This window comes from Cyprinodon variegatus, unplaced genomic scaffold (genome assembly GCF_000732505.1).
Source record: "Cyprinodon variegatus isolate N-32 unplaced genomic scaffold, C_variegatus-1.0 Scaffold98, whole genome shotgun sequence".
NCBI lineage: Eukaryota > Metazoa > Chordata > Actinopteri > Cyprinodontiformes > Cyprinodontidae > Cyprinodon > Cyprinodon variegatus.
Window position 1 is genome coordinate 445,835 of NW_015150551.1, and position 19,679 is coordinate 465,513.

Genomic DNA, 19,679 nt, shown 5'->3' on the forward strand with positions numbered 1-19,679 from the left:
CTCTCAATTGGTTTCAGAGAAAGACAATAAAGCTGCTAAAATGGCCCAGCCAATCACCTGACTTGAATCCAATAGAACATCTATAGATAGAAATAAAGATCAGAGCTCATAGAAGAGGCCAACGAAGCCTTCGAGATTTGAAAACTGTTTGTGTGGAGGAAGGGGCCAAAATCACACCTGAGCAATGTGTTTACCTAATTTCTCCATACAAGAGGCATCTTGAAGCTATTATATTGAAGCCATTACATATATTTCAGTAAGTGTGTTCTATACTTATTCCCTGGGTCATTTCACTTCATTATACATAATTTCTGGACATCTATGTTTGGATTTCTTTGTATGGGTGCATACACCGACATCTGGTGAAAATGTCCTGTCAATAGCACCTCTAGAAATATAATTACCAAGAAAAACATTGGCGTGTTCAATACTTATTCTACCCACTGTATGACACTTGGGTTTATCATCAAACATTCAATCACACCTTGATTTAAACACATGTTTAAAAATATCGGTCAAGGAAAACTGCTATTTATCAGTGTCAATTTAAATGTTCTCATTTATCTGCCAAGAACTTCAGGTTACTTTAGAATTTTCTTTAAATGTCACCAAATTAAAACCATTCTCCTGAACTAAAGATTTTTCAAAATTGCCAGCTCAATACAATTAACACATTTATCTATCCAGTACAGCTGAAGACAATAAGGCATGCCCTTATTCCATCTCATTTGCTGTAAGAAGTTATTTGTTATTTTGATCAAGCATGGCTGATGTGTCTGCAGCCCGTAAAAAAATACAGCGGCTCATCTCCTGACTGGAAGTAAACGGTGAGATCACATCAGTCATGTACTGGTAAACTTTTGCTGGCTTCCTATTAGCTATTGTATTGTTTAGTATGTTAACGCTTGGCTTGGCACCAAAATACTGCAAAACATTAGCCCTATTATCTGATCCAGGGATAAAAGAGAGGACCTTGGATATTTACCACGTGTTTGATCAGGCTACAACCATCTTAGAATTGGTAAAAGACCAACCAAGAGCACATTTTTCGTAAGAGGCATGTCCCCTTCCAGAGGACAGTTATACAATATTGCAACTGCAAAATGGCCACCTGAACCAATTAAGGTCATCATTCTCTTTCAACCAAAAGTTTGCATTTGGCTCCATAAATATACATCTCCTAGTCTACTTTTCATGGAAGAAATTTTAAATTGTACAAATGCACTCAGCAGGCATTTAACACTAATAACAGATGTTGCTGGGGCGTGTTGGTAATTACCTACACAAAAATGGCTTACTTCAAATGTGTTCTTTATGCTGCTGTGACAGACATCCTGAAGTTTTTTTAACCAAATGTTCAGTGAAAAGCAACACAATGACCTAATCAGACTTCACTGCATTTAGCCAAGCACAGGTTAATGCTAGTTATTTCTATGCTTACATGCTGATCCAAGGGACAGGTTAAGTTTGATATATACATCATATTCTTTTTATCAAGTTTATTTTCCAAAATTAACCCTTCATTTCCCACATTAAAATGTTGAGATTTCCCTGTTTTCGCATCACTCAGAATTAAATAAATGATAAGAACATTAATTGGGCCACAAATTGCGGGTGGAGAATGCAGGCGAGAGGTCCCGGGTTCAAATCCCAGACAAGCCCCCAATTTGTTATAGCCTGGCTCTTGGACCACAACAAATTAACGGGAAGCCACGCAAGGGTATAACTTAAAGTGGGATTTATTTAACAAAAAACATAAATGGTTGGAGAGGAGAGGGAAAGAGAGAAGTAGGTGGCAGAGAAGAACGAGCTGAGCTCCACCAAGCTGGGCCGGTCTGAGCTGATCTGCTACCAGCTGGGGTTGATCATCTGATTTGGGCTGAAGCGGCGCTTGGGCTGTGGAGCTTGGTTTGGGCCTCCAGGTGAGCAAGATTGGTGCTCCTTGAGATGGAGCTGACGTCAGTCTGGCCAGCTGCCTCCACTTACAATCAGCACCAATTAGAAGCTCTACATACAGATGTTAAGGACTCAGGAAAGGCCTTGGGCCGGAACACCACATAACAGATTTACTGTCACTGAGTTGTTTTATTGTCTTTATTCCACATTTAAGGCTAGTTGGGGGATTAATGGCCTTTCACCTGGAGAAATAAGTCTAAGTTAGTCCCATCCATATTCCCTCTTACTATTGATGCTTTGACTGAATCTGGTTAAAATGTAAATTTAATTGAGCAACCTAGGCGTTTATCCAAATTCAGCTATAGCTACATGTACAAACCTAGCTGCCTTTCACCAGAAGGTCTTAGGTTCTAATCCTGGCATAGACTTTTCTCTTGGGGGTATCTACAGTTTTCTTCAAACACTCAAATTTTCTCTAACATATACATTATGAAGTGTTATTTAAAGAGTTTGTCCCGAATGATGTCTTCTCAGAAAAAAAACTAGAGAGAGAAAGTTTCAAGGTGCAAAAACAGAGCTTTCCTTTTTATTTATCTGTCTTATTAGCACAAATTACCTTGACAGGACAATGTAGGCAAAATAACTTTAAGAACTCCTTGGATGGATAAAGAAATAAAAATAATGATTTTTTTTTTTACAAAATGTGATTTGTCCAAAACATGGGTTGACCCTTGAAACAACCTTGGCCCTTGTCACTACAATGCAAATTTTGGGTTAATTACCTTAAACAGGATGAAAGATCGAACACAACTGAACCGAACACTGCTGCAGAATCCATAATTTTCAATCCAGAAATGAATTTTCAAATTAAACCAAACCTAGCTGTTTTTAAACCAACTGTAGAAATGGGCAATTTTCTCCAAATGAATAAGAATTTGCCAAACAGGTCAAATGCTGGGTTATTTTAATGCTTCCAGTACAATTTTATTATAATTAGTGGCAGAATATTTGAAGCCAGAATCCTTGGCACTGCAAAGATAAATCCAACTTCATGTTTAAAACTTAAAAGCTTGAAATTTCTGCACAGAATAATTATTGTAGCTAACTAATTATTCAAAGTCCTTAAAGAGCTTTCACTGCAGAAATTGACATAAAAATAAGTAAGTGTATTTATGCTTTATTTTAAAAGGTTAACAAGATGCCTGAGTATTTTTTTATGTTAAAGAGACATTTTGTAAATATCTTTTAGATAACATTTTTATTTTACCCGTTACGGCTAAAATGTTTTATGATGGGCAGACTGACATGTTGGTAGATCAGCGCAGATGCGTCTATAAGCCTATTGCCTATTTTTCTGAGTTTACTTTGGGTGTGAATTTCCCATGTTGTTTTGCAGATTTGATGTAAAGCTCAAAGAAACATCAAGAAAAAATTACTTGCATATATTTCCTTTTCTACAGTGTTGCCAGAACACTGCTCCAGAAATACATGCTTTCTTACATAAGGTCATAATAAGGCTTGTTCTGAAAATTGACTCACTCCAATTGCCCACAAGGAGCAAGATTAGAACATAGCCTCCAGAAAGTGACACAATAACAACACAATAACCTGATTATAGTCTAATAGGACTTCAATGGTGACATGCTGGCATGTTCTCCAATTGTCTTTGACCACTTTTTGTTTTTCACATGAAGGTTCTGACCCTCACTGGTCTGAATATCTTTAAAACATGTACACGGTTTAGATGTATCTTTTTATGTACTATTTAATGTCTGTACAGTAGTATTTCAATACTAAAGCATCAAGCGGTATCAAATTATAATGTTATTAAAGGGCTTGCCCACTGTGGCTACACATGGAGTGCAGATTTACTCCACCTCGTGTTCCCTTTTCTGTACTCAGTAAATCAGTTTGGGGCTTACTGGATATTAGCTGACCAACTGAGCGAAGTAAGGGGCAGACTGCCGGGTCGACCCACCCCATTGACCATTCAGCGCTTGTGTCTATCAGAGTGCAGAGCTCCAACAGCTGACCGAACAGAGCCGCTAATGACTGCCAGGAGAGAAGTGAAAGAAGATACAACCATCCAAGCCCCAAGTTTCCCATCTGAGTAACAATTTAACACTCAAACTCAAAGGGCCACATAGGTGGCTTGACTTTGGGATCCAGTCAAAGCAAACAAAGACGGTGTAAGTGGAAAAAAATAAACCAATTTCAGCCTTAATTGAGTAAACAAGATTGTTTTCTTTCCAATCAGCATCAGTCGTAACTTGGCCTGGGAAGATTCCTAGAAAGCAGAGGCATCGTCTAGCTAGTAAACCATTACACAGGAGTCCTTCTACTAGATTTAATATGGGGCTAATTCAATTACCCTCTAAGCCTCAATAATATTTTGTTTTCAAGATTGAATGAACCAGTTGTTCCTGGAGGTTTTAGGGGTATTGGTCACTCACCGTTGCCAATAAAATAACTTTTTTTCTTGGTTAATGAGGTGGAAAATGGGCAAAATGCAGTTACTCGAATCAGTCATACTGGTCTAGAGACTTCTAGAACATACATGGTAAAAAGCATCGAATGGCTTTAGGATTACCCATTTTATGGCGTTGGATGAAGAGGTTTGCCCTGCAACCAGAGGGTTGTCGGTTCAAGCCCGGCTCTGGCTTTCAGTGTCGCAAGACAGTTCACCTGCATTGTCTACTGATGGTGGTCGGAGGGCCCGGTGGCGCCTTCGAGCTACATTGTAGCCTTGCTTCTGTAAGCTACAATGTAGCTCGCCACCATCAGTGTGTGAATGTGAGCATGAATGGGTGCATGACTGAATGTAGTGTAAAGCGCTTTGGTCAAGTCCTCTGACTTAAAAAAGCGCTATATACTGTAAGTACAGGCCATTTACCATTTACCATGAATTGTACTGCACAAAGGGACTTGCTTTCCATTACAGCTAGCTCCATCCATCTTTCTATCAACTCTGCAAAGCTTTCCTGTTCTGAAGATAAGCATACCCACAGCATGATACTGCAGGATGGATTCAGAGTTAGGCACAGTGGTACTTTTATGTAGAACAGAAAGTTCGATCTCATTGGTCCAGAGAACCTTCTTCCACATCTCTACTGTATCTTTCCCACCAAGCTTGTAAAAAAAAAAGAAAAGACCTCTTATAGCTCTCTAAGAGTAAAGGCTCTTTCCCTTCCATTCTTCAACTACTGCTTACATTTCATTGGTCTTCACGACCCTCTTTGTTCTTTAACAGACCTCTGAGGCCCTCAGAGTATTTTAACTTTGAAATAAAGTAGAAGGCCTTGGATGCTCAAACCTGTATCTAAGAATACAGATACACACTTGTATGTCTACATTTTCCTTCCACTTTACAATTATGCAGTCCTTTGCACGGGCCTACCAAATAAAACTCCATGAAACACAATGAAGTTTATATCATGGCACTGTTAAAAATGGTGCATCAAATCACATTTGCAAGTTATTCTACTATCAACATATTGCCTACCAAGCCTAATTGCTGGTATAGCAGCACAATTTGAAATGACATATCCTTAAGTAGTTGAAGTAGCTTTTTGATATTTATCTGATGAGCTTTTGAAAACCAGGGCCATTTGTCGAAACGGCGACAAATGGCTGCAAAATCTAAGGCAAAATCTAAAGTAAAAAAACTCTAATTTCATTTCTATATATTGATTATATTAATACATCCATTCATACATCCATTTTCTAGCATGCTTATCCCAAGTAGGGACGCGATGGGTGCTGGTACCTATCTCCAGCAGTTAATGGGCGAGAGGAAAGGTACACCCTGGACAGGTCGCAAGTCCATCACAGGGCAACACAGAGACAAACAACCAGTCACGCAAACACTCACACCTAAGGAGAATCTAGAGAAGCCAATTAACCTAACACTCATGTTTTTGGACTGTGGGAGGAAGCCGGAGTACCCGAAGAGAACCCACGCATGCTCAGGAAGAACATGCAAACTCCATGTAGAAAGACCCCGGGCCGGCAATCGAGCCTAGAACCTTCTTACTGCAAGGGATTTTATTAATCAATATTCAAAATATTACAAAATCTGATGTATGGCAGTCTGCTTCTGTGAGTCTGCTGAAAGCAGGTCTGGCTACAATGAAGCTTTCCACCATCAGCGTGTGAAGTGTAAATGCCTGAATGCAGTGTAAAATGCTTAAGGTTCCTTGGACTTTATAAGGCTATATATCAGTATATAAGCCATTTAACATATAGCATCTGCAAGAAGTTAAGACTACCTTCATACCTGTTGACAACACGCTGAGTGTAGGGAGCCAGTGAAGTAAGGAGAACAGTGTTTGATATTGTGATTTAGTTCCAGGCTTGGTTGTGACTGTGTTCCTCTGATGCTGAGAACATCTAAATTTAGACACACCTCCCATCTTCTTTTTTTACATCCTTAGCTTCTCCTTGCCTCTTCTTGCAAACTCTCCCCTCCTCTGCGCTCTCCCCAGCACCACAAACATAGAGACACGGAAGCCCCTGTTGTGAAGATATTGACAGCTTTGTCTGCGTCAGACAAGAATCAGCTGTGCCTGAACGCAGCGAGTCCTTCATATGTCTGCATGAATCTATATCAGGAGATTGCCTCTTCAGAAATAGGCAATATAGTTTATTCATAAAAATAAAATTTTCTATAAAAAAAAAATGCGACTCCTACACTTTGTCAGGAAACCCGGCATAGCTAAGCCCAATGTTTCATAAGTTACAGCAAAAAAAAATAAATAAAAATAACATTATTTAAAGGAGATTTAAACATGGTACAAACTAATGAGGTTAATGCCAAGAATCTTGATGTCTTGATTCAATACAATCAACTATTTTTAATTTCAATTCTATTTGAAAACAATAAATATTTGACTTTTTTTTTTCTAAAACTTATTTTCTTTTCCTGCTTAGTTCATACAAATTTCATTAGTGATGGTTATGCTGGAACATTTTAGGTAGTCTTTTAGATATTCTAATGACGATATAATGTTTTATCTGTTTGCTTAAAGTGAAACTAATCCTCTTATTTTTACAATTTCAGGTAAGCTTGTTTATTTATGCAATTTTTAGCCTAAAACTCTCTTAGTGCTGCCCTCTGTAGGTTGAAGAGTTGTTACTGCGCTCAAATTCTCCTATTGATTAAAACCGAACAGTGTGGTATTTGCCCTACATTCAGGTATAATGGTACATTTAATTTACCACTGAACTTTTAATGTCTTAATATCTGTCACTTTTCTCTTACGCGTATGAAGTCCCTCCGCTCATATCTAACCTTCGCTAAATTTCTTAGTGTCTCTGAAACCAAAATAGTGAAGCTGAAATATTTTTTTACCACTGTTTAATTTCTGCTCTTGTTATGATTACGGCTGAAACAATTTACCTAATTAATTGTGATTAATAGATTATTGAAAGAACTGTCAGCTAATTTAGCAATTTATTAATCATTAACTGTAGCATAGAGACTATAAAATATGCTGTGAGCTCACAGATCAACCCTCTTAGAGCAGAAAATATACCAAAATTATGCCAAAAAAAATCTTCTTTAAGGAACCTTTTGGAATTAGATTATTAATCGATTAAGCAAACTAATTAATTAGTTTAAGCCCTAATTATGATCATGCTATGCTGTAGATTTATGTTTGCATTTTCTGCTTAAACACCATGATTCCATTACTCCTGTTCATTCTGCTGTGAAAATCCATAACCACATTCTTTCACAATAAGACAATAGGTCTAACTAAATAAGAAGTGAGTCTGTCCAGTAAACAAAAGCATTGCATATCTAGAAGGATAAAGCATTAGACAGGTAATGTTTGTAGACAAGCAGAAAACAATGCAGCCTTTGCAGTCAGACCAGAACCATGACATGAAAGGAAGGCGAGGAAGATGATCAACTTCACTCTTTTTTATTAACACTCTGTAATAAAAAAAAAAACAACAACATTTTGCTCCTCAGGGTTCTGGCTCTCTGTTGGCCCCACCTCACAACCTCAACTCCCACTGTGTGGCATGTTATCCATTTAAATACAGCAGGAAAAAAAAACTGGCTCATTGTTCAACACAGAGGCGCAAACTGAGAAGCACTTTTGTTGCTGCTACACAGGATCTGTAATTATACCCTATAGGGGACATATTAGAACATGGAGCCACACTCACAATGCATGCTGGCTGCCACATGCCAGAGTTAGACACACTGTAGAGCAAACAAAAGAATTGCAGTTTCTTAAAAAGCAACAAAAGTAGAAATTGCTTTAGTATACATATAAATACCAGTTTTACCATAATTTTTTTTAAAAAGCCTCTATTATATTATGATGTAGCATTTTATGCAGTTTAAGCCAGACAATAATTATCCAAACCTCTGAGGAAATGGAAATGTCTTTTTCTTTCTAATCTAAATCTGCCTTATTTCAAATATTTGTCCGTATAAAATATATTCAAACAGGGAACTCAAGTAAACTGATTTTAAATGATTAGAAAGAGGAAAATATTGGAAAATGACTTCTCCCCCTATAATGTAAATGCTGCAGACCCTCCGATTTATATTATTCCCCCAGTAAACTTACCTTGCTGGTTAAGTTGCTGTGTACTTCTGCTCCACTGTGACAACCCCACAATGGCCACCATCTTGGCACCCAGACTGGAGCGCCGCTTCTTATTCCCAGCCAATGACGCCGTATCCGGAGCTCCATTGCTGGGACTCTTTTCCAGGTTGTACATGGTCCCCGAGATGCTTGAGGAGCGCACCACGTTCCGTGCCGCCGCGCTCAACCCGCTGAGGCCACTTATCCCGCCCGGGCTGGGCACCTCTACAGAGCTGCTAAGCATCATGGTCCCGTTGAACCTTAGGATCGACGGGCTGGGAGAAAGGTGCCAGAGAGCTGGAACTGGGCTAAAGGAAGCAGAAAGACAGGGAAATGTCAATAATAAGAAGATTGTGGAAGTATATGCAAAGACAGTTGAAAAGAGTCAAAGTCTTTGAACATTCAGAAGTTGGGAAGGTTAAAACTCAAATGTCAGTAAGGGGGGACAGTACAGATGGATGAGGGCTGCTTTCTTGCTAAAATAAATACAGCCAGCCTAACACATACCCATGCACACAATAAATGTCAAGGCTGGCCTGCTGTTATGGGGTGACCCTGTCAGATGGTGTTTGTCTCGTATTTTTTTTACCCCCTTATTTTAACACTTGCTTTTGAAAAGCTTATCATAGTCACCACTATGCTGTAGAGCTACAGCCTAATACCACTGTAACCACGTACAAACAGATCCATTAACATATTTAAAGAGCTTGTCATCTTATTCTTGTACATACAGGCTATCTGACTTGTTTTAGCAGGAAAATTCCAGCTGCTTACGATAACTGGACTATTTTTAGGTTGTTCATCCAGCAACAAACTGAAAAATCAACACTTTTACAAATGAGTGATAACATTGACTGTTAGCAGGTTGCAATGAAAACAAAACCATTCAGTGTGGAAGTTAATAAAAAAAAGGAAAAGTCTCATAGATAGATATGTCTAAAATGAAATTGGCAGAGGAATGAAAGATGTAAATACCCACCTAAAATGTTGATATGTAATTTAATTATTAAAGATTAACTTTAAAAAGAATTCTGAATATGTTTTTGTGTCACTTGTTTGTTTTTATCTTGGTAGCCTTTTGGAAATGTTATACTTAGGTTAGATTAATCATTCTGTAGGACATACAGAAAGTGACTCAGTTACAGTCCCTTGCAAAAGTGTTCGGCTCCTTGAACTTCTCGACCTTTTGTCACATTTCAGGCTTCAAACATAAAGATATAAAACCGCAATTTTTTGTGAAGAATAAACAACAAGTGGGACACATTCATGAAGACATCCCAATGAGCACTGTGCAAGACATAATATTGAAACGGAAGGAGTATCAGACCACTCCCAAACTATAAAAATCTGGCCATCCCTCTAAATCTTCACATAAAACAAGAAGACTGTTCAGAGATGCAGCCTAGAGGCCCATGATCACTCTGGATGAACTGCAGAGATCTACAGCTGAGGTGGTAGACTGTCCATAGGACAACAATCAGTCGTATACTGCACAAATCTGGCCTTTATGGAAGAAAGAAGACGGGACGATGGATTTTGTCAAATATAGGAGCATTCTGGAAGAAAACCTGTTGGAGTCTGGAAAAAAGACCTAAGCCTGAGACAGAAATTTATCTTCCAACAAGACAATGATCTATAGCATAAGTAATGGCTACAATGGAATGGTTCACAAATTAACATATCCAGGTGTTAGAATGGCCAAGTCAAAGTCCAGATCTGAATCCAATCTAGAATCTGTAGAACAAACTGAAAACTGCTGTTCACAAACAATCTCCATCCAACCTGACTGAGCTCCAGCTGTTTTGTAGAAAGAAAGGGCAAAAATTTCTGTCTCTCCATGTGCAAAACTTATAGAGACAAACCCTAAGCAACCTGCAGCTATAATCTCAGCAAAAGGTGGCGCTACAATCTATTAACTCAAGGGGGCAGAATGATTTTGCACGCTCAATTATTCAGTTTTTATTTGTTAAAAAAGTCTAAAATATCCAATAATTTTCCTTCCGCTTTAAGATTTTGTTCCACTTGTTATTCATTCTTCACAAAACATTACAGTTTTATATCTTTATGTTTGAAGCCTGAAATGTTGCAAAAGGTTGAACAGTTGAAGGTGGCCAAATACTTTTTCAAGACGCTGTATGTGTTTTTTTTTTATTATTACTTCTTATTATATTTGTATTATATCTGCAGTAAATACAGCTAAACCAGCTTACATTATCGATCAATAATAAATTAGGCATTAATGAAAAGAGGCCTTTAAAAATGTACAAAATATGCACATGATCATAAAAATATATATACTATATAGTCTTTAAAGAATGTTTTTCTTCTTTTTTTTTTTTTTTACACAAGGAGGCATTGAGTCTGTAAACTGAGTTCCAACTGAAACTTAAATGTTTATACACACTCACAGAAATATTTTACCCAAACCTTAAAAATAATGTGATTTTATTACATATAAGAAACTCCACTTTACTTTTTTTTTAGGTAAGTTTAGCACAAACGTATTAGATAAACCACTCATTAATTAATATATATTAAAATACATAACTCATCAGGTTTATCTAATAATAAAGCATATTTACTCAAAAATAATACTAATTTATTTCAAATACATAATTTTGTTTTAATTGCATAATGATCAGATTACCTTTATTAAATTCAAACAATGCACTTTATGTGTTTGAAATGAATACATTTGTTGGTATTAATTTTAAGCAACACTAAATACATAAGCCTGATTATTATGTATTTCATATAAATGAGCTTTATTGTATGAATAAGTGAATAATAGGTGAAACATTAGTGTAGCACAGCCAAAGGCCACTCTAAACAAATAGGCTTTTTAATCTGTATTTAAAGAAATTGAGGGTTTCAGCACTTCAACAGTTTTCTGGGAGTTTGTTCCCAATTAGTGGAGCAGAAAAGCTAAAAGCTGCTTCTCCATGTTTGGTTCTGGGTATGCAGAGTTTGAGCCAGAAGACCTGAGTGGTCTGTGCAGTTGATACACTGACAACAAGTCTGTAATGTATTTTGGTGCTAAGCCGTTTAGTGATTTATAGACCAACAGAAGTATTTTAAAGTCTATTCTTTGATATATGGGAAGGGAGCGTAAGGACTGCAAGAGGCACTCCAAAAGCTCTTTATCTAAATAAACCTTCTGCAATTATCTTGCTTTCTAACTCATCTGTTATCTGTTTTCTTTTCTCTCCAATACAATCACGCGGATTAGGCTAAACTGACAGCCATTGGGCAAATTAAATATGTATGAGCCTTTTCAAATTATTTCTTCACTGTCGCTGCTTTTGCACATGACAATTTATTCTCGTTCCTCCAGCTTAGATGTCTCCCTTTTTTTTTCAAACAGCAAGTACTGTAGCAGCAGCTGCACTGTGTTTCATCACCCTATTAATAGAGGCTTTGCAAAATCTTTCTACTTCAACACACTGACACACTTAAGTATGCGACTAACAAAATAAATAATGCTTTGCTTGGGTGCAAACAAATACCTTTGTCTAAATGCTTAAGTTAGAAATGCTACGAGGAGAATGGTGACACGTGCACTGGGTTTGTTTTTATATGCACTTCAAAATCTGACCAGATATGAAGCACTTTTGCAGTGCAAAAGGCACACCTAGATATATTTTTATACTCAGTGGTGTCTATCTTCTATTGTGTAGATTAAGAAGCAGCAACTAATCAACAGTTGAGTAGAGCAGTTACAGTAGATAAAGTCATCAGGAAGGCCAGCAGTGCCCAAAGATGCATAAAAGCAGAAATGAGTAGCTCCTTTAGTGACAGAGAACTGCATCCTAGGTGCAAAGCTGAGCATTATTTCAGATCCTTCCTCCAAGCAGCTGTAAAACACTTAGACATTTCCAGTAGGGCTCTAAAAGTAAGCTAATGAAGAAATAATTCATTTCAGATTTTGTTTTTATATATCATGATAATTCTAGTGTTTTAAAAGAACCAACTAAGATGACCTGAAAGGTTACTATTAAATAGATAACAAAACATAGAACCTTTCACTTTAGCTGCATTTCCATTAAGGGAGTGGTGGCCTTGTGGTTAGGGCATTGCGCTTGGATCACAGCCCCACTCCCACAGACTGCCACTCTGGATCCCTGAGCAAGACCCTTAACCCCACACTGCCAGGGCGACCACAATGGCAGCCCCCTGTTCCCCAAGGGGATGGTTTAAATGGAGAGAGTTCATTTTAATGCTTTGTACTTGTGACAGTGTAATGACAATAAAGTTGAAAACCATCTCGATATCCTGCTAAATGCAAAGTTTTGTAATTTTTTTTATTTCTGTTAAATAACGAATACAATTAAAATTGCACGTGAATACGTTTGTTCACACGATAACCCTAAAAACAACAATGCAGTAGCAGATGTAAACACGGGATATATCCATATCCTGGCCACAGCTCTAGTGGGCGCCATCATCCTCAATCTACTGTACTTCTGATCTTCTTCGTCTTTTTACAAGGAAGCATGGTCCATTTGTAGATAATGTGTCTTGTGTGATGCATAAATAAATGTTTCCATCTCATTTTTGCGAAATTTAACCCAAATATTTGAGGGTTTTTTTCTTTTTTGCAGTGTTTCCATTTAGCGATTTATTATTGTTGTTATTACAACTTGTGCAATTTGATGGTTAAAGGAAACAAGCCAACAGACAACAGTAAAAAATTATCTTAAATGAAAATAACCGTGTTAGCTGGAATTAAATGCCTGCTTGAAAACATAAGGCTTAAGCTTGGATTTCAAAATTCCTAAATCTGTTGTGGAATGAAGGTGTATAGGAGGCTGCTTTCAGCGGGTCCGGCTGCTGCCACCAACAATGCCGGCTGACCTGCTTCTCAGAAAATCTAATAAAAATTGATTTAATGACCTCATCGATCTGCCATGTGATCAAATGTGTCCTGTCCAGCTTTATTTGCCACTATTTCAACATGTCAAATAATCAGACATTGACAGGTTTATATAAGTACCTACTTGCAGCCATTTCGGAATTCAGAAAGAATAACACACTTTTGCTTTACTTAAATATAAAATGTAAAATGCTAAGTGTTTTGTTTCTTTGTTTAAGGCTGTTAGCTTTCTCCATTATGTCATATTTATAGGGAAAAAAAGACAAAAAGTATTAAAGAAGTTATGTTTATATTGTGCTAAATATTTGTCCACCACTGAATAAAAGTTTTTAAAAAAAATATTAGGATCTATCTACTTGTAAAGCCAAATAATACAGCCTTAAAAGAAGATTGGCTGAATTTGAAACCTTGTCTACAAGTTTAAAAAAATAAATAAATGGCTGATGCTGTAACTGTCACAATCCATATGAGTATATTGAATTTCATAGCTATTTAATGCAATGGCCTTTCAGAAGGTTCATGAAAAGCAATAACTGTAAACCTCATGGTGGCGCTGAGAGAAAAGTCAGTGGTCTATGCCAACGTCTGCAGAATTCATCACCCAGTCGCTTTGAGTGTCAGAACACAACTTTGTGGTAATCTATCAAATCGCTGTGGCCAAAAAAAGCACATCTGATATTTCAATTTTCAGGCTTTTGGGCTGTGTAAAGGACATTTAGCCTTGAACAACCAGCAGATGGTGAAGAAGTGCATGAACAAATGTATCTCACTTTAAGACAAAAAGACCCAAGGCAATCACCCTTAAATAAAAATTATATATAATGTGAATTGTGTAGTGCGGTGATACTACTTTTAAATCTTTAAAAAAATTTCTTTAGCTCACCAGTTTAGTTCAGTTTTAGTCCGAACAGACTGACAGACAGATAGATAAAGTAGATAGATAAAATGTTTGATCATTGGAAAAAATTAAGGAAACAACAACAGAGCTTTGTTTTTACTAAAGCAAATGCAATCATTTAGCGATTTCTTCAGTAAATCTCATTTCTCAGTTTTGGAAGTACAGCTTTCATATTTTAAATCGTTTTTTGACATCGTTTCAGGGGTAGATTTGAGGGTACATTAACTGCACACTTCATGAATTAAGCAACAAAAAGCTTCTTCCTAAAGTGGTGCATGTACTTGGTTCATTAGGTTGAAAGGAGAACGTTTTTGCCATAAAATCATGTTATATTCATGCAGAAATATACTACGAAAACCCTTTGATCTCACAGTCATCAACAGTGTGAAAGCACTGCATGCCAACATTTACCTGTTTTTACTCAGAGTCCTGCTGGATCTAAAGGCAGATTCCCTCCATCTTGGTTTCTCAGCCAAAGAGGCCCCCTCATCAACAGCCTCAGTGTTTTAACTTCTCCTCCAAGAGCTTATTCATTTCTCCCTCTGTTAGCAAACGGGCCAACTCCCAGTGCTTCTCTCAACACTCTAAGCACCCAGTCCATACAGCCTTTTCAGAGGAAGGATTTGGTTTGGATTAGTGCTACAGAGCAAGTTGCCACACATATTTATATATTGAGCTTTTATCTATATTTAAAAATTTTAACATTTTACTTATGTCTACATATTGTGTTAATTGTTTCCATAAACAACATTGAAGGTATGCTGTACATAAAAAAAAAAAACTGTGTAAAATGGAATCTCATCAGTAGTTACCCAGTAACTTCATGCTGGCCTATCAGATAGAATTCCAGTAAAACCCATTAGTGTCCATATTGTTAGGTCCAGCAATGGATGAAAGCATAGACTGTTCTCACAGAAAAACAGATCTGTTACAAATACTTTGAGTTTCCAGGCTGTAAATAATTAACCATTCCCACCCATAGTCCTTAGAAGGCGGAGTCACAGCTGGAGTCACCCTGGTTCCACATAAAACCATTGTCACCCTCCTGGAAGCAATAGCCCCATTTAGACTACCCTCTAAAAATTGATCCGTGGCGTGCTTGGATCAGTTAACCGTGCCGATCTCGGTTCCTTACGACCATTTACACACCTTTGCTAGCATGGTTCGTCGCCTCCTAGTGGCAATCTAAGGTACTACTGCTCTCTAGAGGTAAACAAGCAAACCCATGGCAGCGGCCGTAACATTCAGGAAGTTTGCGGAGAGTCTGGTGAAGAAGGCAGCCTTTGGTGAATTTACTTGACAGAGTCGGCTTTTGGGAATTGGATACGACAAACGATAGTCTAATCAGGGCTTACAGACACAGGAAACAATGACAGGAGTTGAGATTTATCACATTGCTAAGCAGAATCATCACTGGAAATCTTGTGGCATGGTAGGGAAACTTGTATTTTTATAAGTGTCTGAAATTTCATGATTACACTGACTGACTGTAAGGAGATGACATGGTCTGCTCATGTGCTCTTTGTTATCTGAGTACTGAGCCAGAACTAAACCACGCCGAGCCCTACTAATGAACTAGTACCATGTTAGCGCAGTTCGGTTGTTTCTGGTGTGGTCCAGTTCAGTTGTCCGTGCCATTTACACTCTACAGTTATCTATGTTACCGTGCTCGGACCGGATCTCAGCACGGTTTCAAAGGGGTAGAGTAAATGGGGCTATTGACCATGTATAGGTAAAGGTCTAAGGCTTGCCGCTGGAAAGACAATGTCAACTTGTATCCAAAGGTTAAGTAATGATCAGGTGAGAACACATCCAGTATTTCTTTTGGGGGCATTTGAGAAGTCTAAAGGTACATCAACATCGAACAAGAAAGTAGTGACTGAATCCAGTAATTTGTTTAAAATCTTTTAAAAAGGCACATTCAGTAGCGATTTAAGAATGTGTTCAAAGAATCTGAATTGCAAATACTGGGCAATCATTGGGAAGCAGCATGATGACACGCAGATGGAGTGAAGAGGCACTGCAAAGTGTCACGAACTGTCAGAGACTGCATGCAGGTGTGAGTCAGGGTTAAGTCGTGCACAGAGGTTAATCCATCCACCTGCAGCAGTACAGCAACTCCCAATACTGGGTCCTGAAGAGACTCAAGTGCTCCTGGAAGCCATTACCGAGGCATAGCTATTGGAGCAGGTGGTGGTACTTGCCACCACATCTGACATCTGAGCCAATACTGTTGTTCAGCTTTCCACATTACATACAGCACAGCCTCGCCCAGTAAAAGTCGAGGTATGCCAGGTTGAGTTGAACAGACAACAGGAAGTTGTAAGTGGTGACTCATGAAGTGTTCCCAACAGATATTTACCTTGATGTCCATGCATGTCATCTGAGACACAGGTAAAATGTCAAGTGATCCACACCTTGACCCATGTGAAAAATATGCTGCGTTCACGTTTGGTGTGAATCTACAGAAGAAAGTTGGATCTACAGAAAAGATCTGAGCCAGAGGCTTCCCCAAAAGAGATGTGGGTCTCTAAATGGAGTATTTGAATACTGAATACAAACTACTGTTTGTTTTCATTTTGTTTTGAATGCTAAGTGTTAACCACATGACACCTTCTTATGTCTTTGGCTGTTTCTCAATTCACAAGAACGCGAGTACGGACTCATGTTCTTGCGAAGTATGTTCCTGAAAAGAACACAGGAAAGTATGGACTCGAGGAAAATGGGAGCCGCAGCATAAATATGAGTCAATCAACAGAAGTGTACTTGTGACGTCACCACATGCTCGACTCGTCTGGAGCTGCATTTCACCTCCTGTTATTAATAGTCTCAAGACAATAATAAATTCTTACTTTTTACATTTAGTGGGGAATAACAATTAATACAGTCAGATAAACACAAATCAAATGAACGCTTTGCCAAATAAAACAAAGAAATCTCCATCATCCATCCTTCATACATGGTTATGCTGAGAGAGGGCTGCTGCAGACCGGCTAATCTTAGCCCTGACTGCCGTTCGCCTCGGAGGTCCGCTGGTTGCCACCATCCTCTCAACATCGTAACTTTATTTCTAAATTATGCACTAAATCAGTAAATGAACCATATAGTGATGCTGAAAAGTATAATATTCTTGCCTCAAATGATCTTAAAACTTACTTTTATAGAACAATAGCAAAAGAAAAGATAACTTTTAACTTAATACTTTGAGTGGACAAGTCTGGTGGAGACTGTCTGTTCTCTGTCTTTTTGTTCTTGTTAACTGCAATAGTTAGAGAACTGAGGCTGATGACGTTTCACAAGCACATGAGAACACGCAAGTACACATATCGAAAAATGGCCTCTGAGTTGTGTTATGACAAACTTTATTAAACTTAAACTTTCAACAGGTGTTTGATGTGTTTTACAATACAGTAATTACATTAAACTCCAGGACATTAAACTAAAACTAAAATAAAATTAAACAAAATGAAGCTAACTCATATCCTCCTTAGCAGTATACAGCTATAGCCTATAGTCTTTTTTTAAGATCATGATGGAGTTTGACTATTGGAAGAGGTTTTTAACACAGAATTAAAAAACATTTCCTAAAGGTTATTGATTTTTAAATTTTGGGGGTGGGTTAAGCTGTAATTGCTGTAAATGCAGTCTAATCTCCAACATGAACCAAATCAAAGGAGTTACATCAATTAAAAAAAGCTCAAGTGGTCATTTAATATCAATTAACACTCATTTATCACCCCAGTTCCAATCAATCTTAAAGTATTGTACTACTGATGCTTGTGCCGCGAACAGCTTGTGTTGGAAAAAACTCTCAACTGAAAGATTTTGTAATATTTGGTATTAAGAAGCTGTTCATACGACCCCCTGTTCAAAATGCATGAAAAGAAAAATCCTCAAAGAATCACATTAGCAGGATATACAACCACACGGGAGGTGTAATGCACTTCCTGTTAAGGCTACCATGGAAACGTCCCCGACTGTGCCACTCGGCCCGGCGCCTGCTGCCTTTGTGCCTGGCCCGGTGATGTGTGTGTGGCTTGTGTATCTCTCTGATCAAAAGGGCTCTATAAGGCGAGAAGGCAGACGGATGGGTTTACAGTTACACACACACACTCGGAGTCTGAGTGCCAGGTTGCGGAGAAAACAAGGAGCCAAATGGATCAGACACAAAATCCAACACTAAGAGACCCGCATTGGTGGAAATACACATATGCTGTACTGATTATTTGTGACTGAGCCAAATATCAAATGAAGGAGGGTGTCGATGACATGGATGTTACACCTGAATTAACATCCAAGTCTCCTGTCCAATATTTATCTAAGATTTGATAAGATGTTCCCAAATTTCCCATTATCTCCTTTTCAAGATTATTTTAAAAACAGAAGCAGCTGTGAAATGAACACACAAAGGAGTTCATAAGAACCAAGCCCCAGTCAGCCAAGTCAAAATTTTATCCAATAAAATCTTTAATAAGGTAAGTCGCTGAGTCACTCCCTCAACATCACTGCAGGACAGGGCGCATGAAATCTGATCCGTCGCACTTTGTTTTCCCCATAAACAGCCTGAATCATATCAAATTGTCCGTGACAAGGAAGCAAATGTTTAGATTTTCCCAATTAGAGCTGCGTTTACAGTTCAAATTGACCCGTCTGAGGTTGTTCAGAATTCTAATAGAATCATTGAAAAATGCATATGAGCAGTAAACAAGCAGAGGATAACAAACTGTAAAATATATGGGGAAATTTGGAATTAAAAGCAATATCAGTAAGATCAAGGTTTTAGAAGAAAAAAACATAACCCACTGTACAGCATTGCTGTTAAAATGTTAATTTCACGCAAAACCTGTTGAGACTTTGCGGGATGGGGCCACTAAGGAGTGGAAAGGGCAAAAAGACGGATGCTTTCTGACAGTCATCACAAAAACGTCTTTATTAATTCAATCATGAAAACCTCCACCTGAGTTCATGTTCTCTGATTTGGTATCCAGAGATCCCTCTTGGCAGAGCTCTATTCCTGTACATTGGCAGAGATGTTCACAGCTAATTTTTTCAACCCAATATTAGGTCACTAATTAGTAAAATAAACATTTTTACATCAAGACATCTTAGAACCCTGGATTGTGTAGATTAAAAATCTAAAATAATAAACTGTTTATTATTAGGCTTTGTTTATGCATAGACATTTTTCTTTTGAATTTTATTGTCAAAACGTTCCATATCTAAAATAAAAATAAAAAGGGGCGAATAAAAATCTTGCAGCCAAAAAAACACATTTCCACAACTTTACATTACAGTAGCTAAAGGAAAAACAGTCGCTGTCACTTTGCAGATTAGCCGTTAAAAGAGGCTCCTGGGCTCCAAATGACTGAGCTCTGTCACAGTTCATCGGAGTGTGTATCTATGTGCTTAT

General features: G+C 37.9%; 1 protein-coding gene across 1 annotated transcript in view; it reads right to left on the reverse strand.

The window, feature by feature from the left end:
- Nucleotides 1–19,679, reverse strand: part of LOC107084378 (regulating synaptic membrane exocytosis protein 3-like) — a 57,350-nt gene that overhangs the window by 27,771 nt on the left and 9,900 nt on the right. The window contains exon 2 of the mRNA XM_015374185.1: nucleotides 8,481–8,806. Within this exon, the coding sequence (XP_015229671.1) occupies nucleotides 8,481–8,745 (265 nt within the window). The 5' untranslated portion in view covers nucleotides 8,746–8,806. The remainder of the gene's footprint in view (nucleotides 1–8,480; nucleotides 8,807–19,679) is intronic.